Source organism: Pongo abelii, chromosome X (genome assembly GCF_028885655.2).
Source record: "Pongo abelii isolate AG06213 chromosome X, NHGRI_mPonAbe1-v2.0_pri, whole genome shotgun sequence".
NCBI lineage: Eukaryota > Metazoa > Chordata > Mammalia > Primates > Hominidae > Pongo > Pongo abelii.
The window spans coordinates 154,230,165-154,256,552 of NC_072008.2; the positions used below are offsets into that span (position 1 = coordinate 154,230,165).

The 26,388-nt window shown below is 37.7% G+C and overlaps 1 protein-coding gene and 1 long non-coding RNA gene across 17 annotated transcripts in view; one reads left to right on the forward strand and one right to left on the reverse strand.

Annotated features, from left to right (window-relative positions):
* Nucleotides 1-3,055: 3,055 nt before the first annotated feature.
* On the reverse strand, nt 3,056-5,407 carry LOC112130956 (uncharacterized). Its single transcript, XR_002913121.2, has 3 exons — nt 5,232-5,407; nt 4,887-4,989; nt 3,056-4,601 (listed from the first exon to the last, which is right to left on the reverse strand). It is a non-coding gene; the product is annotated as an uncharacterized LOC112130956 (long non-coding RNA).
* Nucleotides 5,408-5,507: 100 nt separating this feature from the next.
* The window catches only part of FMR1 (fragile X messenger ribonucleoprotein 1), a 38,811-nt gene continuing 17,930 nt past the window's right edge, over nt 5,508-26,388 (forward strand). For 6 of the 16 annotated variants that reach the window (XM_054544047.2, XM_024240317.3, XM_063720998.1 and 3 more), the window contains exons 1-8: nt 5,690-5,835; nt 15,647-15,699; nt 19,252-19,345; nt 22,032-22,103; nt 22,369-22,517; nt 23,670-23,763; nt 23,849-23,965; nt 26,154-26,324. In XM_054544047.2, the coding sequence (XP_054400022.1) occupies nt 5,785-5,835; nt 15,647-15,699; nt 19,252-19,345; nt 22,032-22,103; nt 22,369-22,517; nt 23,670-23,763; nt 23,849-23,965; nt 26,154-26,324 (801 nt within the window). In that variant the 5' untranslated portion in view covers nt 5,690-5,784. 16 annotated transcript variants of the gene reach the window in all.

Below are 26,388 nucleotides of genomic sequence, written 5' to 3' on the forward strand. Positions count from 1 at the left end.
GATGGGGCTTCACTATGTTGGCCAGGCCGGTCTCGAACTCCTGACCTGATAATCCCCCCGCCTTGGCCTCCCAAAGTGCCAAAATTACAGGCATGAGCCACCCCTCCTGGCCATTTTTAGGGGATTTTTAAAGAATATTTTTGATCTGTCATTGGTTGAATCTGTTGATGCAGAACCCATGGATACAGAGGGCCAACTGTAGATAAATGGAACAAAATAAAGATGCCAGAATTAGATCCATACAAATACAGTCAACTGATCATTGACAAAGGAGCAAATAATGCAATGGAGAAACAATGGTCTTTTCAACAAATGGTGCTGGAATAACTGGACATTCACATGCAAAAAACAACCTAGACACAGACCTTATATCTTTCACAAAAATTTACTCAAAATGGATCATAGACCTAAATGCAAAACACAAAACTGTAAAACTTCTGGAAGATAACACAGGAGAAAATCTAGGTGAACTTGTGTTTGGTGATGACTTTTTGGGTACAATGCTAAAAGCATGATACCTGAAAAAAATTGAACAGTTGAAATTTTTTAATTAGAAATGTCTGCTCAATGAAAGACATTGTTAAATGAATGAAAAGACAAGCCACTGTCTGGGAGAAAATATCGGCAAAATACATAATCTGATAAAGGGCTGATATCTAAAATATATAAAGAACACTTAAAAATCATCAATAAAAAAAAACCCAATGGGTAATAGATCTGAGCAGACACCTTATCAAAGAAGATACATAATGGCAAACAAGCATAAGATGCCCAATGCCACATGCCATTAGGAAATTGCAAACTAAAACAATAAGATTCTACTATGCACCTATTAAAATAGCCAAAATTCGAAATACTGGCAACACCAAATGTTGGCAAGGATGTGGAGTAACAGGAGGTCTCACTCATTGCTGGTGAAAATGCAAACTGTTACAGCCACTTTGGAAGATCATCTGGTAATTTTTGATAAAGCAAAACATAGTCTTACCATATGATCCAGCAATCATGCTCCTTGGTATTTACCTAAATGAGTTGAAAACTTATGTCCATACAAAAATCTGTACAAGAAAGTTTACAGTAGCCTTATTCATAATTTTAAAAGACTGAAAGCAACCAAGATGTCTTTCAATAAATAAATGGATAAACAAACCATGGTATATACATACAGTGGAATACTGTGCACAATAAAAGAAAACAAACTATCAAGCCATAAAAAGACAAAGAGGAATGTTAAATGTATATTGCTAAGTAAAAAAAAAAAAGCAGTATGAAAAGACTACATACTATATGATTCCAACTCTATGACATTACGGAAAAGGCAAAATTCTGCAGAAAGTAAAAACATCAGTGATTGCCGGGGGGGTTGGTTGCAGGTAGACCAGATGAATAGGTGGAACACAGGGAATTTTTTAATGCAGTGTAACTGTTCTGCTGACACTGTAATGGTGGATATGTTATGCTTGTTTCAAAACCCACAGAGCTGTGCAACACAAAGAGTGAATCTTAATGTAAACTATAGACTTTAGTTAGTAATAATGCATCAGTTGTAATAAATGTACAATACGAATGCAAGATGTTAATAATAGGAGGAAATGTAGGGGAGGAGGGAGATTAGGAAGTACATAGACATTCTCTCCACTATCTGCTTAATTTTTCCATAAATCTAAAACTGTTCTAAAAAATAAAGCCAATTAATTATTCCTTTTCTAATATCTCATTTGAATGAGAGGTCATGGTTAAAGGAAATTGTCAGAGAAAGTGTCAAGAAAGAAGTGTGACTTTAGCTGGGTCCTGAAGGGTACATAAGATTTGAGAGTCGGAAAGGGCAGAAGGCATTTCAGCTGGGTTTGAGCCATGGAAAAGACTCAGAGGGCTCAAATTGCGAAGGAGCAGGAAATAGCACAGAATAAATCAATGCAAAGACAACAGGCAGCAATTTAATGGAAACCAAGGGCCAAGGCAGGGCTAGAAACACTGAAGCATCATTCCAATATCAGATAAATATAGGCATGAGAGCTGACTCAACCTCGGCCGGGTCCTCAACACATATTCGTTCATTCATGTAATATTTAGTAAACATTCACTATGTTCCAGACACTGTGGTAGGCGCTGGGGACAAGCAATGAATAAAACAAATGGAAATCTTTGTTCTCACTGAGCTTACACTCTAGTGAGGGGAGACAGACAGAACCTGTCTGCTATTTTCAAGAAACAACAAAGAAAACATTATGGCTGGAATGAGAAACAATGGCCTTTTCAATAAACGGTGCTGGAATAACTGGACATTCATATGCAAAAAATAATCTAGATACAGACCTTACATCTTTTGAAAAAAATTTACTCAAAATGGATCATAGACCTAAATGCAAAACACAAAACTGTAAAACTTCTGAAAGATAACATAGGAGAAAATCTAGGTGAACTAGATAGATTTCATGCACTGGAATGAAGTGAAGGGGGAAAGTAGAAGGTGAGATAGAGGAGGTAACAGAAGTCAGAGTACATAGGGCACCGAAGCCAGAATAAATAATGACTCTGGCTTTTACTCTGAGAGATGTAGGGAGTCATTGGGGGATTCTGAGTGGTAGAGTGACTTGATTGATACCTCAACACGGTCATTCTGTCTTCTGTGCTGAGCACTGTCAGAGAGGGTACACAGTGGACAGTGACTGCAGGGATACCAGCGAAGAAGTTGCTGCCATAATGCAGGTAAGAGAATGGAAGCTTGGACTATGGTTTTAGCTGAGCAAATGATGAGAAATAGATTCTGGATTCTACAATGATTTGCTGATAGATTTGATGTGTGAAACAGGGTCAAAATGTCTCAGTTTTAGGCTTGAGCAATGAACTGGAAGGCAGGAGCTGCCTGTAACGAGAGAGAGGAGAGAAAGAGAGAGAGAGAGAGAGAGAGGATTTTGGAAGAGCAGGCTCATGATCAGGCCTGAGCTCAGTGTCTGAATTCAGGTAAGCTATCTTGAAAGGGGAAATATCAAAAGCTAGAGATCAGAGTAAGGCTGAAACTCAGAGTCAAGTGGGGAAGACTAAGTTGCAGCATGTACTGGCAGTGAAGATAAGTATTTATTCATTCATTGAACATAACTTGAAATCAACCACTTTTAATGTGCCAGGGACACAAAGATAGAAAAGACATTTGCCCTGTCTGGAAGGTACTAATAATCCAATAAGGAAAACAGAAATATAAATAAATTATTCTAGTACACTAACCATCAGAGTAGAGGTATGCAACATTTGTTGAGTCCCTGCTATATGCCAAGCAGTGTAATGAGGAAGCAGAGGGTACGCACAAAGTTCTACAAGAGCACAAAATAAGTTCTGGCAAAGGTTTGTAAAGACATTCACAAGGGTTTTCACCACAGTATGACTTCAGGGAGTTGGCAGTAACCTAGATGCCCGATCAGTAGGGATATGTATGAATAAAATTTCTGGCATACTCGGTAGCAAACTAGGTGTACACACAGCAATGTGGGTATAGCTCAAAAACAGAGTGTTGAGTAAAACAGTGGGAAATAGAGATTTACAGTCCAATAACATCTCCGTAAATGCAAGAGGCATAAACAAAACATTATCTGTCTTAAATTATCAAGGATCTCTATCGAACATATTGCAGTTTGTGTCTAGAAGAATGAGAGTGGGGATCGAGAAAGATGAGGAAAAAATAATATAAACAAGGACCTTGTAGGAACTGATAAGACAATGTGCTGAAAATTGAGGAGCAAAGTTAACTCTCTGTACCTGAGATAAAATAACTAGCTAATAGGAATCCAGCTGAAAACCTTAAGGTGCAGGGCCTCTATGGGGCCCAGGAAGGATGTGTAGAGACATGAACAGATGAAAGTGCATCACAGGTTCAGGGAACAACACAGGTTGAGTGTGGCTTGCAGTAAAAATGGTTGTGAAGAGTTAACATATTTTTAAGCCCTGGGTAAATTGAACAACAGCTTACACTTGGAGGGGTATAATCATTCTAATCAATGTGTCCCCTTTTACTATAATACATTGGAGTTGCAGCTAATGCTCTGCTCCCATTCAGCCTATGATGAGATTCTCTTTCAGCCCTATTGGGGTCTTGGCCTCATGTGACTACTCCAAAGACCCTAGTCCAAAAGGTCTTTCCTGTTTGCTATGGCCTTGAGGAATGTGGCCCTAGATCCACTGCTTTAAAGCTGGAGTTCCACCAGCAGCAACGTCCTCTCATTCTGGGGCACCTGCCTGGAGCAGGTCATCCTGCCTCTGCCAACTCAGTGCTATCAGTTAACTCTCACCTGCCATATTCCAGCTGGAATCATCTCCCCTTCTCCACCCCAGACTAGGTCATGTTCCGCCATCATGGAAGCGCCTATTCTTCATACCCCTTATCACAGCTGCAACTCCTCATTTACTTGTCTGATAATTTGATTTATGTCCATCTACTTTGCTAGGTACTAAGTTCAATGCTGGCAGTCTTTTCTTCTTTTTTTTTCTTTTCTGTTTCGCTCACCGATTTCTCACTAGCACTTAGCACAGTGCCTGGCACATGATAGGTGCTCCATAAACTTCTCAGTTGGATACCAGCATCCCGAAGGGAACATGGATTAAGGCAGCTATAAGCACGGTGGAAAAACAGGAATAAGAAAAAGTTGAGGTTTGTTTCACAGTGGAATGTAAAGGGTTGCAAGGAGGTGCATCGGCCCCTGTAGACAGGACGCATGACTGCTACACACGTGTTCACCCCACCTTCTGGCACAGGGTGCACATACAGTAGGGGCAGAAATGAACCTCAAGTGCTTAACACAATATTTAAAAAATATATAGCCAAGCGAAAGTATGAAAATGAGTTGAGGAAAGGCGAGTACGTGGGTCAAAGCTGGGTCTGAGGAAAGGCTCACATTTTGAGGTCCCGACTCAATCCACGTCCCTTAAAGGGCACAGGGTGTCTCCACAGGGCCGCCCAAAATCTGGCGAGAGAGGGCGTGACTCCTCACCCTCTGCCTCTACGGGTCACAAAAGCCTGGGTCACCCTGGTTGCCACTGTTCCTAGTTCAAAGTCTTCTTCTGTCTAATCCTTCACCCCTTTTCTCTCCTTCCACTCCACCTCCCGCTCAGTCAGGCTCTGCGCTACTTTGAACCAAACCAAACCAAACCAGACACCACCCCCCCCACCCCCGCGGAATCCCAGAGAGGCCGAACTGGGATAACCGGATGCATTGGATTTCCCACGCCACTGAGTGCACCTCTGCAGAAATGGGCGTTCTGGCCCTCGCGAGGCAGTGCGACCTGTCACCGCCCTTCAGCCTTCCCGCCCTCCGCCGAGCCCGCGCACGCCCGGACCGCGCGTCTGTCGTTCGACCCGGCACCCCGGCCGGTTCCCAGCAGCGAGCATGCGCGCGCTCCCAGGCCACTTGAAGAGAGAGGGCGGGGCCGAGGGGCTGAGCCCGCGGGGGGAGGGAACAGGGTTGATCACGTGACGTGGTTTCAGTGTTTACACGCGCAGCGGGCCGAGGGTTCGGCCTCAGTCAGGCGCTCAGCTCCGTTTCGGTTTCACTTCCGGTGGAGGGCCGCCTCTGAGCGGGCGGCGGGCCGACGGCGAGCGCGGGCGGCGGCGGTGACGGAGGCGCCGCTGCCAGGGGGCGTGCGGCAGCGCGGCGGCGGCGGCGGCGGCGGAGGCGGAGGCGGCGGAGGCGGCGGCGGAGGCGGCGGCGGCGGCGGCGGCGGCGGCTGGGCCTCGAGCGCCCGCAGCCCACCTCTCGGGGGCGGGCTCCCGGCGCTAGCAGGGCTGAAGAGAAGATGGAGGAGCTGGTGGTGGAAGTGCGGGGCTCCAATGGCGCTTTCTACAAGGTACTTGGCTCCAGGGCAGGCCCCATCTTCGCCCTTCCTTCCCTCCCTTTTCTTCTTGGTGTCGGCGGGAGGCAGGCCCGGGGCCCTCTTCCCGAGCACCGCGCCTGGGTGCCAGGGCACGCTCGGCGGGATGTTGTTGGAAGGGAAGGACTGGACTTGGGGCCTGTTGGAAGCCCCTCGAGCCCCACTCCGACTCCGAGAGGCCCTAGCGCCTATCGAAATGAGAGACCAGCGAGGAGAGGGTTCCTTTTCGGCGCCGAGCCCCGCCGGGGTGAGCTGGGGATGGGCGAGGGCCGGCGGCAGGTACTAGAGCCGGGCGGGAAGGGCCGAAATCGGCGCTAAGTGACGGCGACGGCTTATTCCCCCTTTCCTAAACATCTGCTCCCAGCGGGATCCGGGCCTGTCGTGTGGGTATTTGTGGAGGAGCGGGGGGCGCTTCAGCCGGGCCGCCTCCTGCAGCGCCAAGAGGGCTTCAGGTCTCCTTTGGCTTCTCTTTTCCGGTCTAGCATTGGGACTTCGGAGAGCTCCACTGTTCTGGGCGAGGGCTGTGAAGAAAGAGTAGTGAGAAGCGGTAGTCGGCACCAAATCACAATGGCAACTGATTTTTAGTGGCTTCTCTTTGTGGATTTCGGAGGAGATTTTAGATCCAAAAGTTTCAGGAAGACCCTAACATGGCCCAGCAATGCATTGAAGAAGTTGATCATCGTGAATATTCGCGTCCCCCTTTTTGTTAAACGGGGTAAATTCAGGAATGCACATGCTTCAGCGTCTAAAACCTTTAGCAAGTCTGCTACTTAAAAATTGTGTGTGTGTGTTTAAGTTTCCAAAGACCTAAATATATGCCATGAAACTTCAGGTAATTAACTGAGAGTATATTATTACTAGGGCATTTTTTTTTCAACTGAGCGAAAATATTTTTGTGCCCCTAAGAACTTGACCACATTTCCTTTGAATTTGTGGTGTTGCTGTGGACTGAATTGTTGAGGCTTTATATAGGCATTCATGGGTTTACTGTGCTTTTTAAAGTTACACCATTGAAGATCAACTAACACCTTTCAGTTTTAAAAGGAAGATTTACAAATTTGATGTAGCAGTAGTGCGTTTGTTAGTATGTAGTAGCTGTAGATCTATTCATCTATAAATTCTCATTTCCTTTTGAATGTCTGTAACCTCTTCAAATAATATCCCACCTTACTACAGTATTTTGGCAATAGAAGGTGCGTGTGGAAGGAAGCCTGGAAAATAGTTACTAGCAGTGTCCAACACAATTCTTAAATGTATCGTAGAATGGCTTAAATGTTTCAAACAGGACACGTTTGGCTATAGGAAAATAAACAATTGACTTTATTCTGTGTTTACCAATTTTATGAAGACATTTGGAGGTCAATATATTTCATAAATGAGTAAAGTATGTAAACTTCCATACTTTGAGCACAAAGATAAAATCTTTTGCTGTAAAAGGAGGCAAAAGGTAACCCCACGTTTATGTTTTTAACAGTCTCATGAATATGAAATTGTTTCAGTTGACTCTGCAGTGAAAATTTTAATTTCATTGATTTTGTTGATCCATAATTTCTTCTGGTGAGTTTGCGTAGAATCGTTCACGGTCCTAGATTAGTGGTTTTGGTCACTAGATTTCTGGCACTAATAACTATAATACATATACATATATATGTGTGAGTAAGGGCTAACGGTTAAGCAAGATTTTGATTGACCTGTGATATAAACTTAGATTGGATGCCACTAAAGTTTGCTTACCACAGAGGGCAAGTAGCACATTATGGCCTTGAAGTACTTATTGTTCTCTTCCAGCAACTTATGATTTGTTCCAGTGATTTTGCTTGCAAACTGACTGGAATATAAGAAATGCCTTCTATTTTTGCTATTAATTCCCACCTTTTTTGTTTTGTTTTGTAACGAAGTTGTTTAACTTGAAGGTGAATGAAGAATAGGTTGGTTGCCCCTTAGTTCCCTGAGGAGAAATGTAACACTTGAACAAGTGTGTGTCAGATAAATTGCTGTTATGTTTATTTAATTAAGTTTGATTTCTAAGAAAATCTCAAATGGTCTGCACTGATGGAAAAACAGTTTCTGTAACAAAAAAGCCTGAAATTTTTATATGACTTATAATATTGCTGTGAGTTTTAAAAGTAAAGCAAAAGTAAACTGAGTTGCTTGTCCAGTGGGATGGACAGGAAAGATGTGAAATAAAAACCAATTAAAAATGAACTGCTGTGGAGAAGTGTTACATTTATGGAAAAAGAGATAGGAACCTTGTTCATCAGATTGATAGAAAAGCTTTTAAAACTAAACAAATCAAACAACTTGAGTATAATTGAATTCAAACTTTGATTTGCCTAACATAACCACCATATTTCCAAGGACAGCTCTCTGTCTTCTGGTGTTTATTCTTAAAAACTTAAAAGTTAGATTTAGCGATCACCAGAGCCACTACTTTTATGCTTAGGTATTTGTTTGACTTAGAAAAAATTGGTCACGTGTACCACTTTATAGTGCCCTGCAGGTGTTAAGATATGAAGACATATCTTCATATCTTACACCTCATAAAATCTTTACAAAGTATTTTCTAAATGAATAATGATGAAATAAAGTCTTTATTCTAGGTGCATCTGCCCCACATAATTTGTTTTCTTTGGACTAGAAGTTTTGATGTGTTGAGAATGGTAATGAATTAACTCCATTTTAAATGTAGAATGCGTATCACTCCAATATGAATGCCCTAATAAATCCTAAGATTTGTAGGTTTTGTGTACTAGTATGAAAATTACTAAAGATGGATAAATCACATGTTGGAGACATAAGATACAAACCTTTTTTGTTTTCTGAAAATACAGCCTCTGATTTCTGATTCCTTATTGTAATATGGTGTAATTATACTAGATTGTAATTTTGTTGTTAGATTATACTTTATTTTTTAAGTTCAGTGTTTGAGGACAGACTTTCATTTGGTTAGTAGTATTATGGCAGCTAGCAGCTAAATATGATAAAGTGTACAATCAAAAGGACATTTTTAATGAAGATATTAGTGGTCTAACATGTCATTTCAGATACATAGCTGAAATGTGGTAAAATCAGTTTTACTACAAATAAACTTGCATAAGGTTTATAAATTTATAAGTTTATAAATCAACTTGGGTAAAGTGTAAATAAACTTGCACTCGTGGTTTCTCTGAAGTCTCTTGAGCTAACTTTGCATAAAGGTGTTATTCTGTACTTCGAGGAAGTGAATTATTGGGGTCAACCACATTTTTTTTTCCTTCCTACAATCTAATTGCCCTTTTTAGTTTTTAGGATCTTCGTGGCTGCATCATTTTTCCCCTTTTGAACTGTACATTTTCTAACTCCATGCTTAAATATTCTGATAACCTCCAAATTATTAATTAGATGCAACATTCAGTGGTATATTACTGGAGTTTCTGATTTCTGCCCACTATAGGAATGTGCTTCCTGAGAAGATTGGGATCGTGATTATAATAATAGTTAACAGGGGATGAGTACTTTCTAGGTGCCAGGCACTGTTCTCTCTGATACTTTATTTGATGTATTGTTGTTATTCCCATTCTTTAAATGATGCACAGAGAGGTTAGGTAAGTGACTTACTACCAAGTGTCAGGGCCATTAAGGGTCAGGATTCTGAATTCCTGAAATGATGAAATTTAGCTTGAAGAAATAGGTTTGATTTCCTGCTTAGTTTTCAATTTCATTGTGGTCTCTGATTGTATTTTGTGCTATAACACTGCCTTAGCATCCTATAACTGTAGTTACAATGTTATATTACCATTTTTATTGTTAATACAAAGCCATCATGAAATACTTCAGTTTATGTGCCAGCTTTTTTTGTTATTAATTCTTGAACCTTGGCGCTGTACTTCTTCATGTGGATGCCTGTTAAGGAAAGATAAAGTTAGAAATCTTTGACCCTGCTAGGAAATTTGCCTTTGTTATATTGGGAGCTCGTAAAACTGAAGTATTAAAAAGTTAGAATATATACACACAAGAAAAGTTAGTAACTAATTTAATAACGTTTTCTTTGCACATGTCTCTGTTGTCTTTTGGTCAGAGTGAAGCAGAATGTGTTTTTCTCATAATTTGTAGCAAATGCCTATATGAAGTCCTGGACATGTGGTATGGTTGGAAGGACTGTTGATGAGATTTATTGTCTCTGTTTATTCTTTTGTGTTGTTAGTGTCCCCATACAACGGGGTGGGGGGAGTGGGGACAAAATGATAACTTGCTTTATATATGAAGCCTTGGGTTTGAATCATACTTTTATCACATTTTCTATGTCCCTATCCTGTCTCCCGCAGGTTTTCTTTCTTGGTTTTCTTTTTTGGTTTTCTTTCTTCCTTTCTTCCTTTCTTTTCCTTTCTTTCCTTTCTTTTCTTTCTTCCTTTTTTCTTTTCTTTTTTCCTTTCTTTCCTTTCCTTCATTTCTCTCCTTTGCTTCTTTAGTTTGTTTCTTTGTTTCTTTAGTTTGTTTCTTTGTTTCTTTAGTTTGTTTCTTTGTTTCTTTAGTTTGTTTCTTTGTTTCTTTCGACAGGGTCTCACTGTCGCCCAGGTCTCACTGTGCAGTGAGACAGGGTCTCACTGTGCAGTGGTGGAATCTCAGCTCACTGCAACCTCCACCTCTCGGGTTCAAGCCAGTCTCATGCTTCAGCCTTCCAGGTAGATGAGATTACAGGCATGTGCCACCATTCCTGGCTTTTTTTTGTATTTTTAGTAGAGATGAGGTTTCGCCATGTTGGCCAGGCTGATCTCAAGTTATCTGCCTGCCTCAGCCCTCCAAAGTGCTGGAATTACAGGCATGAGCCACCGGATCTGGCCTCCAGCAGGTTTTCTTTAGGAGGGATATTTTACAATGCTGTAAGTTTTTCCTAACGAGAATTATCATAGCACTACATGTTCTGTCTTCAGTAAGTGATAGAAGCTTACTGATGTTGTAGTTATGTTCATTGGTGGTCGGGTGTACATTGAAACTTTGACACATAATATCCTCTCCTGTGAGCAGTGGTTCCTGTTTGTAAGATACTTTACTAAGGGAAGGAATGTGAGGTGTCGCTGGGGAGAGTTTACCCAAATAAGGATGGACTTTCTGTCTTTGTTTCATCAGTCCTGGTAATAGAATGTTTGAATAGATAGCTCTAGGCATTACATACTTTCGTAAATATGATTGTTGTAATTACCTCTTTGGCCCAGTTGCCAGTAAATTAGGGACCCCTTAATGATTTATTTCCTGTTTATTCACCCTGATGAAGAACTTGTATCTCTTTTAAACTGTACTTTATCACCTTTCTCAAATCCCAAGATTTTCATCACATTTTTTTTTCTTCCCAAACTCTAAATAACCTTTTAATATTAAGTATCTCTGTGGAAACATTCTTTTCTTTTTCTATCCCAACTTTTAAAGCTTTTTTAAAAAAAGTGTGCTTTTGTTGGGATGTACATTTTCCAAATGCAAAAGCATTTATGATTCTGCATCTCTTATAAAATATGACACACTCTACTTTTCTCTCATTTATTTAGTGCCACCCATGTGTGTAATTTCATTACCCACAGCAGTCTTAGGAGGCTGGTCGAGTTCCTTATTTGCAGATGAGGAATCTGAGGTCCAGAGATCACTTCTTGGTGAGAGTCTCACAGCTATTATGTGTTAGAGCCAAGATTTTGAACGTAGGTCTGATCACAGCAAAACCGTTAACCACGAAGTACACTGAATCCAGTAAGAGCCCTAGCCCTCACGCAATACACTTTAATTCCCCTGTGCGTTCATTCAAATTCATTGAATTTGCTGCCTTTGGAAACCTCTCAGGAACCTCCTCAACCTCTCTTCTCTACAGACATCAGCTTTGCCTGATAGGTAGGGATCATAGCAAAACACAGTTTTCCAAGGTGGTGATAGGTGGAGTGATAGTGCTCTGGAGATGGCCGAAGAAGGAAGGTATGAGTGTATCTGTGGGTGGGTGAGTGGTGGATAAGGGGAAGGACAGAGCCAAAAGGGGGGCCTTTTGGAAAAACTATGATGAGAAACAGGAAGATGGAACCTTGTTGGAATTAGTGAAAGACCTTAGAATGCACAGGAGGTATTTGTCCTTCACGTGAGTGTAGACCAAGCATAACCTATGAGTTTCTTTTATTCCACTTATTAAAGCAGCAACCAAAGGTATTATATACCTTCTGTATTCACTTAAAATGACTGATTTTGAAAAAGTCATGCAAACATCCATTTACAGATAAGCCTCATTAACTCAAAGGCAGTGGCCTTGTTGGGCTCTGATGATTACTCAAACCATTTCTGACACTCTGACACTACATCCGGAAATGCATTCAGAGCCTGCAAAAGCTTTTTTTTTTTTTTTTTTTTTTTTTTTTTTAATAGCTACAGCACTTGCAGATCTTCCTCCTTTGAGAGAATATTTGATTTTAGGAAATAAGCAAATGTGGTAAATAAGTATGATTCAACTGGGCAATAACTTTTAGGCAAAGAGAAAAAAACAAAATATAGCAATGTAGTAATAAGGCTGATAGTATAGTGCTTTTATGATGAATCTGAAAACAGTCTCCAACATTTGTAAATATTTTAAATCGGGTCTGTCTACTGCAGTAGCCCTTAAGCCCTATGTAGCTATTGAGCACTTGATGTGTTGCAAGAGTGAATTGGAGACTGATTTTAATTTTATTTAATTTTAATGTAAGTAGTCGCACATGACTGGTGGCTACTGCAGTAGATAGCATAGTTTTAGACAAGGGCAGTAGTCTTGGGTAGATACTTGATTTACTTAGAACATTTCTTTACCTAGCTGTAACAAGGTTCTAATAGCTGATTAAAGGACTTAACATTTTTAGCATATAATATACAGTAAGGAACTAATGTTAATTACTGCCAAGATGTATAAACATTATAAAACTTTAAACAAGGATGAACACAGAAGCAGTGGCCCTTCTTTGTAAATAAAGGGTCAGTTGCTTCCTAATAGGTGTCTTAATTTTAGTTAGTAATCTAATAGCACCCCCAAAAAGCAAACTGTTAATTTGTTATTAGCCATCCTGTAAAGACAAGGGAGAAATGGGGGCCAGGAGAGTCCTCTTTCCCATTCGCCATAATTTTTACGACCTATAGAAATAAGAGCCTAAGAGTGACCAGTTCCTGCAACCTAACTCAAAATTAGGCCTCTCTGTTGAAGTAATAGTGAGGCAAACAATCCCTTGAAACACTGGGGCATGCACCCTTATGAAATCTAATAATCCTAAAATATCATTGGCAGTATTAAGCTAGAGTTCTCAAAATGTGCTGTAGGAAATATTGGTCATTTAAATATAGCTGAGTAAAAATAAGCAAGATCAAAATGATAAGAAAATGTTGATCCCCTTTTGAATTATATTGGTCATTTAAATTATAAATTATAAATTATATTGGTCATTTAAATATAGCTGAGTAAAAATAAGCAAGATCAAAATGATAAAGTGTTGGTCCCTTTTTGAACCAGTAACTATAAGGGTATATACCCATGCTTAACTTAAAAATAATTATTTAGCCACCTTGGGTATAGCACAACATATGGATGCCATTATAGTCCACCTTGATCTTACAAGGAAGCTTTCTTTTAGCGTAGCTTTACTTTTATTTAAGCATTATTGAAGAAGCTTGGTATCTCTGTTTAAGTTGCTTCTGTATCAGTGTTTTCCAGGGCCCTGTCTCAGCTTCCATAGTTTTTCTTAAGAACAGCTAATTAATGCTTCACTCCATATGCTTTAATTTGATATTTTGGGAAGTTTCATTTTTTAAAATAATCTTTTTATATCATAGGCCTTTGAAGACATATTTGTTTACCAAGACATCTGCATTGAACCATTTGTTTTTAAAAACATGTATCAGGCATGTTCTATATACCAGAAACTATGCCATTTACTGAGGACACCGAAGTTAGAGAATGGTCTTAATCCGAACTAGTTATTGTCTCACTATCCAATATGGATATCAAACATTCAACGTCATGAGGATTTACTACTGTGTTTTCTCCCAAGAGTTTTATAGTTTTAGTTCTTATATTTAGGTCTTTGATGCATATTCATTGATTTTTTTTTTGTATGCAGTATGAGGTAAAGGTTGAAACGTATTCTTTTTGCATGTGGGTGTCCACTTGTCCCAGCTTCATTTTTTGAAAACACTATGCTTTCCCCATTGAATTGTCTTGGCTTCTTTGTTGACAAAGGATTTATTATTTCTGCCACAACCCAGCTGTTTCTTACTGTCTAAACCTTTATGCCTGCTGCCCCTTAGGCTTAGTGGAATGCCTCTCCATCCTCCACTCTCTTTTGTTTAGCTAATACTTCCTTATCCTTTAAGGGGTCAGTAGGAACCTCATCTTCTTCAGTATGTTTTCCTTTGTCTTATCAACCTACCACCATCACCCACACACATACCTTTTCCCTAAGGCTGAGATAGGAACCTCTTAGGCAATGATCTATTTGATAACTACTCACTGAGTTCATACTAGACACTCTGCAGTATATCCGTAAATGAAGTAAAACCTGACACCACCCTCAGGAAACTTAGTGAGAAAATGGGCTATAATAATAGAGTGGGGTAAGTTTATTGTAGGGATAAGCATAGGATGCTATGAGAATGGAGAGGACAGGAATTTAACCTAGACTTCTCAGTTCTCCCGTTGAAGATGACATCTGAACTGAAATCTGGAAGACCAGTAAGAGATAGCTATGTAAAAAGAGGGGAAGGACAATAGGAAAGAAGGAATGGAGAGAGGCCCAGAAACTACAGAGTATGGCACAAGTAGTTTAGCATTGTTGGGTCACAAATTCTAAGGATATGAAAGATAAAGTTGGAGAAGTGGTGGGGCTGGGGAGGACAGCTCCTGTAGAGCCTTTTACAGCGGGAGAAGGAGTTTGGCTATGGTCCTGCAGGCAGGGAGAAACACATACAGAATAAATTTGAGTAAGAAGCTTAAATCTCCCCAAGCCCTTTTAAAATGAATTAAGATATAAAGCCTTTGGGTTTCTTTATGCTTTGTCCTATTCTTCTAATTGTCCAAAACAAAACAAAAACCCTCCTTTTCTGTACCTATTAAAAGGTTAATTTTATAAAATTACGGACAGCATGCTGATTAAAGAATTCTTGATAATTAGCTATTTTGTTCTGTCTTTGTGTAGATTACTAACAATTGTGTCATCAGATTTAAAAGATCTAAACCTCTGGACTTTATATATTTTTTCTACAAGTGCCTGTGAGATTGAGAACTTAATTCAACTCTAGTAACTGGACTTTTTAGTGTTGTTTGCAGCATATGATTGTTAAAGAAAGTTTAGTATATTTGTGTGTGTATATATATATAGATAGATAGATTTGAGGTTATATTTAATCATTGACTATTGGTATTCTAAGATTTTAAGGAGAAAAAGGTAGGTTACAACATATGGCTGATATATGGTTCTGGAACAATTTTCTTAGTTTTCAGTAATTCTATCCTAAAATGTACGTCCGGCTTTGTACTCACTACCACGTTGTAATTTTCAGTATACTTGTCTATTTTTTGAGATGTTGAAATCTGTGGAGAATTTTTTCTCATGTTTAGTGTTTTAGCTATCTGTATCTCTAGGGTATAGCACATACAAGGTGGCAATATAGATGTGCTTAATGAATAAAATGATCTTCAAAAACAGACCTTCATTTGAAGTTCTATTTTATTCATAAAACGTTTGGTATCACTGTAAAATTTAACTAAAAACAAAAACTATCTTTAAGCTCACAAGTTAATTTAACATTTTTTCTTACACAGGCATTTGTAAAGGATGTTCATGAAGATTCAATAACAGTTGCATTTGAAAACAAGTAAGTGTCTTGTTATATAATTTTAATGATGAGGTTCTTTAATATTTTATGCTAATTCTACTCTTCATTTTTTAAAAATTCAAGTCTAGTTTGAGTGCTTTTCAGGAATGGATCTTCATGTTACTGACTGAGAAGTTTCTCAACAACTCAGTATTAAACTAATTTTGGAATGACTGTTTCTACTAATGACCTGGAGGTCCCTTATTGTATGGTATTGATCCTTACATCTTAATTCCCTTGAATGTGAAGAAAGAAACCAGAGATTCTTGTGTATTAGTAACTGGAAGTTCACATAGGAATATTTGTAAATTTTAAAAAGATAGTAATGAAGAGATTCATGGGTGTTGCTAAAAAGCTGTATGTGAGTTCTTTAACATTAAATCTAAAACTGATGGTTTTAGTTGTCTAGTATATTTTATGGAAACAGTCATGTTTACCTATTATCTGATTTTTTTTAATGTTTCATATATTCAGCAATAGCAGTAGCTGATCTTTTCTGCTCTCTTTTGCTAGATGAGGAAATAAAAACAGTCATAGGCCTAGGAATATTAACTGTATGAAAGCATCAGTAGTATAGATGTTAACATTTTATTGGAGAAGACAAGTCTCTTGACTAAATGTTTTCAATGCTAATAAAGGCTATTTTCAGGGTAGCTGTTTAAGATTGTAAAGTACATATAAACTCCTTAGTCAAAGTGTAGATGTGGCTATGATCTTAGGATTTTACTAAACTCTGATGGATGGTTAACAGTTATCATTTTTTTGGCTCTTATATACCAAGAAAATTAATAATACATCAAAAGCAGGCTGCAAATCTATAGAGACAAAGTAGATTAGTGATTGCTTAGTGCTGGGGCTGGTGGGGAGAACATAGCTAAAGAGTGCAGGATTTTTGTGTGTGTGGCAATGAAAATGTTGTAAAATTGACTGGTAATTATTGCACATAACTGTAAACCTTCTATAAACCATTGAATTGTACATTTAAATTGATGAATTATAATGATATGTGGATTATGTCTGCTGAAATGTAGTATGTGACCCAGGCATACTGAGCAATAAATACACACATCTTGCTTCTAAATAATTTAAAACCAGGCCTGGGTTTCAGTGTCTAGAAAATAAATTTCATAATTGAACTTAGCAGATTCTTTTGGCTAGCAACAGGACAAAGTAGTATCCTTAGATGCCTGAAACACATGTAGGGGGACAGAGATAAAAGAATTGAAAGCATCTAACCCTATTTCTGGCTCTGGACTAATAATCGCAGACCAAAATACAAGTTTGAATAATAGAATACCTTTCCCTGAATACATAAAGCCAAAAGTTTTAGTATTTGTCTCTTCGCTGTTTCATATATCCATGGCTATGCAATAGACAACAGCATCACACCAACAGAGGAATCTTTGATAACTTGGAGGGTATTTTTTTTCTTACAATTATACACTTTATCTGCTTACTTACATCACTAGGTAAATGCTGTTTCCCATAAAGGAAGAGTTGTCTTTATTTGCTACTCTTTTAGTTTTTCCTGTAGTCTATAATCTAAAGTGTTAAGCAAACACTCATTTCCTCTATGCATTTAAGAATTTGTCTGGTTTATACATTGATTTATCAGATCACTTCCTTTTGATTTTCAATCAGATTTCTACCATAAACTTAAAATTATTTCATCTTTGGACCTTCTAATTATTTATCTCCTGTACCATATCTGCATGAAAGTTTCTCTTCAAGCTCTTTGTCATCCTGGGAGTTTGAAATAGATCATTGATTTTTCCTTGTGTTCATGGAGTATGTTTGCAATACAACACTGGGTTTGAGCACATGAATAGGATTTAATAGGTCTCTACCAAAGTAATCTCTTTGCCCTTCCTTGTGTGTTTCCTTTTTGGTTTTCTGTTAGAAACAAAACGAAAACAGTGTTTTGTAAAACGCCAGATTGTATTTACCCTTTCTTTCCTTTCAATCAGGAAGAGGTTCCTGTTACTGATACCAGATTGTTTTAGGTGCTTTGTTTTTAGGTGCTTCCTAAACCTTCCATAAAGCATAAAGGTGTTTTCATATTTCACATTTTTAAAGAAGGAATTTGAATTTTTATCTGTATACACTTAAAATCATTATTTCTTTGTTGGAACCATTAAGTTATATATTATTATATGTTTTAAAATCAAATTTAGCAATGAATGTATAACATCTATTAGGTGTGTATAATAACTCAGAGGAGGGTTCAGTTAATTTAGGCCCTAATCAGATTTCCACAAATTCTGACTTAATATTTGCCCTCTTATATAACAGCTCTTCCTTAACAAAAACGAGTACTTTTCTCAATAGAATTTTACTAAGAAAGCTCTTTAGTAAAACATCGACATTATACATACAACGTATCTCAGTGTCTGCTGATGAAGAACACCAAAAAGAACCCAGATGTGACTGCTCTGGAAGTTGAATCCTCAGTATTTTTGCAGTTTGTCTTTCAATATTTTATTTGTGTGTGTGTGTGTGTGTATATATATATATATATATTTTTTTTTTTTTTTTTTTTAAGACAGGATCTCACTCTGTTACCTAGGCTGGAGTGCAGTGGCATGATCATGGCTCACTGTAACCTTGAACTCCTGAGTTTGAGCTATCCTCCCACCTCAGCCTCCCAAGTAGGTGGGACTATAGGCACATACCACCGCACCTAATTTTTTTTTTTTTTTTTAATAATTTGTTGTAAAGACCAGGTCTTACCTTGTTGCCCAGGCTACTCTTGAAGTCCTGGCCTGAAGCAGTGCTCCCACCTCAGCCTCCCAAAGCTCTGGGATTATAGGCTTGAGCCACTGCGCCCCTAATATTTTATATTTTTATAGATATAAAAAATAATTTGGTATGTTTCAGAGTTGTTTAATATCATTTTAAATTTAAAAACATAGGCAACTTAAACTCCTATAGGCTGTCTCCATCGGGTTTCTGTGGTTTAGGAGACCCCACCATCCCAGTGCATGCTGATAACGTCATACTGATCAGCATCCAGCTACCCACAGCAAGAATTGACCACCTCGTGGGATCTAAAATTTAAAGGGGGAAAAGTGAGTTGTGAATTGCTAATGTGCTGACAGCCCCATTTTGCTTGGGAATTAGAGGGCAGTTTTTGTGGTCCTTGGAATGTGGTTAAAATTCTTCTGCAAGTGGAAGTATATTTATATTACTAACAATTACTGGTACTAATATTCAAATATTGAAGGAAATTTCTGTTGTGGACTTACGTTTAAAGCTCTTAGAAGTTGAAATTATTGGAAAGAAGACTTGTTTTGAAAATCATAATGTTGCTGTATTGTGTTTAGAGAAATATTCCAAATGGGAGTAGGCTGCTGTGCTGCATGCAGACTTTGCTGAAATGTTACTGTATTGCCGTTATGTCCCACTCAGCAAAAACTGATGATTTTAAAGCTTTTGCTTCTTGAAACTAGAAAAAGAGGGGTCAGGCTTAACCAAAAGTTGATGGCAGAGTGGTCATTGTTTCAGTTAAACATGAAAAGCATGTTAAATAATTTTATGTTTGCTTATTTACAGCTGGCAGCCTGATAGGCAGATTCCATTCCATGATGTCAGATTCCCACCTCCTGTAGGTTATAATAAAGATATAAATGAAAGTGATGAAGTTGAGGTGAGTTTTCCCTGCCATAAAGTCATTTAGCACTGAAGGAGTGGGGTTAATTTATCTGTGTTTTTTTTAATACTTTGTCTTTAACACTGTTTAAATTACTTTGAGAATTACAGTTGGAATGGACATGTGCTTTTGACTAACTCATCTTATTAATAATTCAAAATGATACATGATGCTTACATTTGGCTATTTGAGCAGTACTCAGAGCATATATTTGAAAGTCACTGCCTCAAGTTCCTTTGCCAACTAGTAATTCTTTTCTCCTTCTCTCAATTTTTGAATCTTTGAATAGTATGTTGTTTGTTTACAACTGTGTCCCCATTGTAAGCAAAATGGATTATGAAAATTAATTTTACACAGGAAAGAAATCATGCTTTATTACAAAATAGTATACTAGAATTTCTTTAAGTAGCAGTGAATCTTCTTGGTATATTTTTAAAAACCTACAAGCTTTAGTTTATACATATTGGTAAAATCTCTTTTTCACAGGTTATACCGTGAACTACCTGCTTATCTTCCGTTGAGCTCTTTGACCAAAATGTGCTATGGAGATCTAACATGTGAACAGAAATGTTGTGTTTGTGATTTCTTTCTCCATTAGAAATTGGTTTTGTATTTAAGGCGCTTACAGTGCCTCATATAGTTTGTGTGGTATCTTCTCTCCTTCGTATCCTTTCACATACTCCATTTTGAGCTGCTTCTCTTCTTTTTCCACAATAATAAGCATAATGCCTTACTATTAGTTAATAATAGTTGCCGTTCCATGAATATTTGTAGTATGAAGGATGTCGCTAAGTAGACATTTGTGCAGGTGAGGCAGAGTGGTTCTAGGTCCTGTCCTTCAGTTCTTTATTTATTTATTTATTTATTTATTTATTTATTTATTGAAATGAAGTCTCACTCTTGTCGCCCAGGAGTGCAATGGTGTGATCTTGGCTCACTGAAACCTCCGCCTCCCGGGTTCTAGCTATTCTTCTGCCTTAGCCTCCTGAGTAGCTGGGATTACAGTCACCCACCACTACGCCCAGATAATTTTTATATTTTTGGTAGAGATGGGGTTTCACCATGTTGGTCAGGCTGGTCTCAAACTCCTGACCTCAGGTGATCCACTCGCCTCAGCCTCCCAAAATGCTGGGATTACAGATGTGAGCCACCATGCCCGGCTGGTCCTTGAATTCTTACTTGCTGCACTAGGTAGTAAAGGTGTAGCAAAAACAGGACAGAATCTTCTGCCTTTGATGAAATCACATTCCAGTAAGGATAGCTAATATGACAGATGTGAGTCTTAAAAAAAAAAAGGGAGAGGATGAAGGTGATATAGGGGCAGGATTGCTGTTTCAGAGAGTAGTCAGGGAAGATCGCTCAATGTCCAGGCCTGTGTTTTTCTCTCTACAGTTTTAAAGTGGACATAGGATATAGTGTTATTTATTTTCCAAAAATGTAACCAATCTCTACTAGGTGTAAGCAGCTGGGCTTGGTTTTGCAAGGGATCTTAATAGGGAACAGAAGCACTGTGTATGCTTAGCTGTCCACTTCCCCAGGAGACTGTAAGCTCTCTGAAGGCAAGACGCAGGTCTTTGGTCTGTATTAGGAGTACCCAGAATAGTGTTTGATGGAGGGATGAAAGGGACTTTTTCTCCCCAGCTTGGTCACTTGACAGATGGGGACCAATGAGATACCATTGCTAGGATGACCTCACTGTCTTACACACCGATTCGTTGAGGTAATTTCTCTGGCTAGAGTAGTTGAGAAAGATGGAAGCAAGAGGGAAAGGTATGTTAAGTTGTATTCAGTCACTGTATTGTATGATCATTAACTTTGGTTGTAAAAGGGAGACAAGTTTGAGCTTTTACTCACTTGGTCAGCCCTAGACGCTGTACCTCTCTTGGCCTCATGTCCTTATCCCCCTTGTCTTTCTTGTTTCTCTTTTCTGCTTCTGAGTATCCCTGTCTCTCTCTCCATATATACTCTGTTGTCTCTTTTCCTGTTAACCTTGATTTGCTAGGGTCTTCATGAAAGGTTCCATGCTGTACATCTTAAGTGAACTTTGAAGTGGTCACCAAATAGATCAGTTAGAAGAACTGATCTGCAGTATGTGACAGACCAGGAAAGTGATATCCAGAGGATTGCCACCATGAAGTTCTCCTTTTTAGTGGAGAGGAAGCAGGAGACCAGAGAGTGACCAAGGATCTGTCCATTTAGTTCCAGGAGATATGAATGCCAGAGTGGTATCCTTATGGGCTGAATGTTCAGTGGTCTTACTTTAGTGACCAAGCAACAAGACAGTAGGGCATGGTCAGTAACTTTCAGTCAATTTTTGCTTACTAGAATAAAGCAAAAATAAGCTTATACATTTTTAGATACATTTTTTGTAACTTGTTGAGTACCCAAGGAAAGTGTGCTTGTATTTATGAGCGTCTATTTTCAGAGCACTAATTATTGCTGAATTAGAACAGAAATATAGGAAAACTGATTTTTACAAGGAGCTTCAAAGCAATCTCAGGTAGTTTCTGATTATCTCTGCCTACCTCGGGGTACATAGGGTTACAATTTGGTTGAAGATATATGACATGTGATTTTTAAAGACACCTGGGGCATTTTAAGAAAATTTCCTCGATATCTGATAATCTGTAGATTTCAAAATTATGTTAATCATGAAATATTCTGTGTTGTAATTTTTGTGTAGGTGTATTCCAGAGCAAATGAAAAAGAGCCTTGCTGTTGGTGGTTAGCTAAAGTGAGGATGATAAAGGGTGAGGTAGGAAAATGCCTATTTAAATTTTTTTCTTGTATTGTTTCCTTTTTTTAAACCCAGGTTATACATTCCCGTGTGGATTTCTATTTTGAAGTAATATCTAATTTTGAGTAATTTAATTAAAATGTTTTCACTATGTGTTCAGTATGTTTCCGTTGGTCATAAATTTTTTCACATAGATAATTTATTTTAAAATAACTGAATAGGGAGAACTTCTTACTCTTACTTTAAAAATTGTGATTAGAAGTGACTTTTATTTATTTCTCAGTTTTATGTGATAGAATATGCAGCATGTGATGCAACTTACAATGAAATTGTCACAATTGAACGTCTAAGATCAGTTAATCCTAACAAACCTGCCACAAAAGATACTTTCCATAAGATCAAGCTGGATGTGCCAGAAGACTTACGACAAATGTAAGTTGATACACAAGAAATGCTGAGAACTTGGAAGTGATATGCAATTAGTTTAAAAGAATTTCTAGTATTTTAAAAATTTTTTAAAATACTAGAAATTGATTTTAAATTTGGTGGACTTCAGCAAAAATAGTTTGGTTTGCAAGAGCAATGGGGAAAAAACTTATTTAACTTTTCCTACTTATAGAATCAAGGCAGCCTTGCGCTTGTTTGAACTTACTTGGCTACACACGTGGCTGATGTACATAATGTACATTTGTTTTCTAAACTAACTTTGTTCATTCTAAGATTTAAAAACTGATCAAACAAATGTGATAATTCTGTCATAAGTCACAAACTATAGACTAAATGATTTCTCCCGTTTTTTTCTCTTTTACCTAAAATGTTTTCAGATAAATGTGTAATAAGTAGAGCTAAAGAAGCTTTAAAAAGTCATCTCATCTTATAATTCTTGATCTGGAATAATGCTTAAAGACTATAGAAGAGATGCAGTTTTTTTTTTTTTTTTACAGATTTTATTAAGTGAATACAGTACGTTTGATTTGGACATGTTGTTGAACATTAAATTTCAGTTCAGAATACATAGAAATCCTCCCTTTTCTAGAGATTGTGTATGTGTGTAAATTTTTGTGCCTTCTGGTTCGTGTACATTTCCTTCTCTCCCTCAAATTGTTTAGCAGTTTCTTACCCCATTCTCCGTGATGTGCTTCTTTCATATTGCATGCCTGTATCAAAACATCTCATATGCCCCGTAAATATATATACCTACTATGTACCCACAAAAACTAAAAATTAAAAAGGAAAAAAGAAAAGGCCTGCAACAAGAAAAGAAGAAAGAAATCAGATACCCTGTAGGTAGCTATCTCCAAAAGTTTTCAATAGTTGACTTAAGAAAACTACTGACTTGTATGTAACTGAAATCAGGAAACCTGTAGTGTAGGGTGGTTCCCCTGAATATGTCTCTTTTGGTAATCTAAGCTGTAGTTCAGAAATGTACAGAAAAGGAGCTAAGCTTCTAAATGGATATAGCATATTTTGCATAAATCAAATTTAATATGAATCCATGATTCTTATATGTGTAAATCTGCCTGCATTTATTTATGTCAGTAGTTGGTAATTACTCATATTAATTTTTTTTTTTTTAATTTCTAGGTGTGCCAAAGAGTCAGCACATAAGGACTTTAAAAAGGCAGTTGGTGCCTTTTCTGTAACTTATGATCCAGAAAATTATCAGCTTGTCATTTTGGTGAGCATTTTTGAGTTGTTTATTTTTAGTTTAATTCATCTGGGGCAATTGCCTGATAATAATGTTGTTAATTTAAATCATTTAGTCCATCAATGAAGTCACCTCAAAGCGAGCACATATGCTGATTGACATGCACTTTCGGAGTCTGCGCACTAAGTTGTCTCTGATAATGAGAAATGAAGAGGCTAGTAAGCAGCTGGAGGTATGTCACTTTCCCTAGCACTGCTTGTAAGGCTACCTAGGAACGATAACTCTATCATTCCAAAACTTGAATATTGGGGAGCTTGTCATTTATTTACTGCTTCTTAACAATTCCTTAGGTTCTATAGTTGGAAAATTGTACAGAGCATAATCATACTAAAGTTTCCATGCCTGAGGTTTCAAAATTAAACAGCAGCTTATGTATATTAAGGGACTTCTGGTACTTTCACTTTTACTAGAAGTTTATCAAAGTCGCTAATAAAATGCGGCAATGCTTCTTCCATATAACATGTTGTCATTAAAAATACTAGAGAATATTTAAATATCTAATCATATTCCTTTCATTATGTATGTTTATCTTTGTTTAAAAGGGTATAGAACTTCTTCATTCTAATTGGTTGTCATTCTTTAAAACTCCTGTCTTCAGATTCCCGCCAGAGGCTATTTCCCTAACTTACTATTTCGTCTCTTAAGGTGCATTTTATCTACTTTTATTAATCCTCCAATAATTTTCATCACCATACATTTGTTTTCATTGATAACTATCAAGTACGTCCATCCATTACTATAGAAACTAACTAAGTGGATCTTAGATGAATGTGCCAGCTCTACTATATTACTGTCAAATTCCAGAGTTCATCATCATTATTCATTAGAAGGAAAACACCACACATTGGAGATAGTAAAGAAAAAAAAGGAGTTCCAAACTGCATTTTAGGAGAAAAGGTAGTCAAGACTGTGTTCTTATAAAAACCCTGTGAAATTTGCCACCTGTCAACTTGATGTGTGATGCTGAACTCTTAGCAGAAGGGGAAAAGTTTAATCTCCTTTTGCCACTTTGTTTTTTCTTAAGGCCATGGAGGTCTGTTTAATTGGTCTTTGCTCTCATTCTTTCTTGATGTCCCTGTGTTCATGATTTTGTGGTTCCTTTAGTGATTCTCTCATAACTTTTAGCCCAGAGCTGCCTCCTTACTTTGATTGTGAATATTATGAAAATATACTCATATGCCTCTTCTTAAACATCGAATTATTCTTAAATGATCTATCATACTTTTGGCTAACCATTTATCCGTGAATTATCAGTGAAAAAGAATGAACCAGATTAATGAACCAGGACTCAAAAAACATGACTTCTTGAAAAGTCCTAGAATTATTTTATAGATTTTATTACTCTAGTCTAAAAAAAAATGGATATTGCACTTTTAAATTATTTATGCTTGTTATATTCATTCATTCAAATTATCAGGTCTGTTGAACAGTGAGAAACTAGTATGCATGCCTATCTTTCTTCACTACTAATATTAAAGAGATTTACATGTTCCTATAAGAAATTCCCGTTTTTCAACATGAGCCACTAATACGTTTGGTTTTCATTAATGGCATGCTAGAACTAAACACTAAATTTTGATAATGGTATTTAAAGACAGTGATTATCCACAAGTTTGGGATGTCATTGTAACTTAGTTTCGTCATCACTGGATATTTACAACTGCTCATCATAATTGTGGATCCAGATCACAAGGTCTTACGGACTCTGGTCTCATGTTAGCTTTCAGATGCTTACTAAGTTTTTAATTTTTGACATTTTTTGTTTATTCAGTTTAACTACTGTACCAACAATTTTTGATTCCTTAGGTTTTGAGGGAGGTGTCATTTTAATGTCATTTCAACAGAGGAATGTTTAGACCATAGTACCTAATGATGTTATAAAAAATGGCACCATTTCCAGAAAATATATACTCATACCTTTAATAAAAATGAAGCGAATAAAATTTTCTATAAAGATGATATTTAAACATTTTTTTACCTAAATAAGTAACATTGAGTTTGTCAGACCGAGTGAGCTGGTTTTTACTGGGGAACATTTGACCTGCTTCTTAGTTATTATATCGCTGATGTCATTGGTTAACTAAGGCAGCCTTGCGATAAGTTTTCAGCAGTTACCTTGGAAAATGTCAACAAGTTCTTTCCTATTAACAAAAACATATAAAATGTCATAGACCTTTAGTAACCTAAAAAGTACTTAGGCTGTGAGAGGTATTTTCTAAAACCTGTTAGTTTTCACCTAAAACTATTAATAATTTATGGACCCCTCATATACAGGGTCAAGATAATTTACATGGCTGGCCTAAATACAGTTGTTGTAATAGTTGATAAAGTGTATTCATCAGACGTCCATTTCTCTTCAGAGTTCAAGGCAGCTTGCCTCGAGATTTCATGAACAGTTTATCGTAAGAGAAGATCTGATGGGTCTAGCTATTGGTACTCATGGTGCTAATATTCAGCAAGCTAGAAAAGTACCTGGGGTCACTGCTATTGATCTGGATGAAGATACCTGCACATTTCATATTTATGGAGAGGTAAATACTTTACTGCATAGTTTTTTTTTTCCCCCAAACAAGTATTTCAGCTGGCTAATCTTTT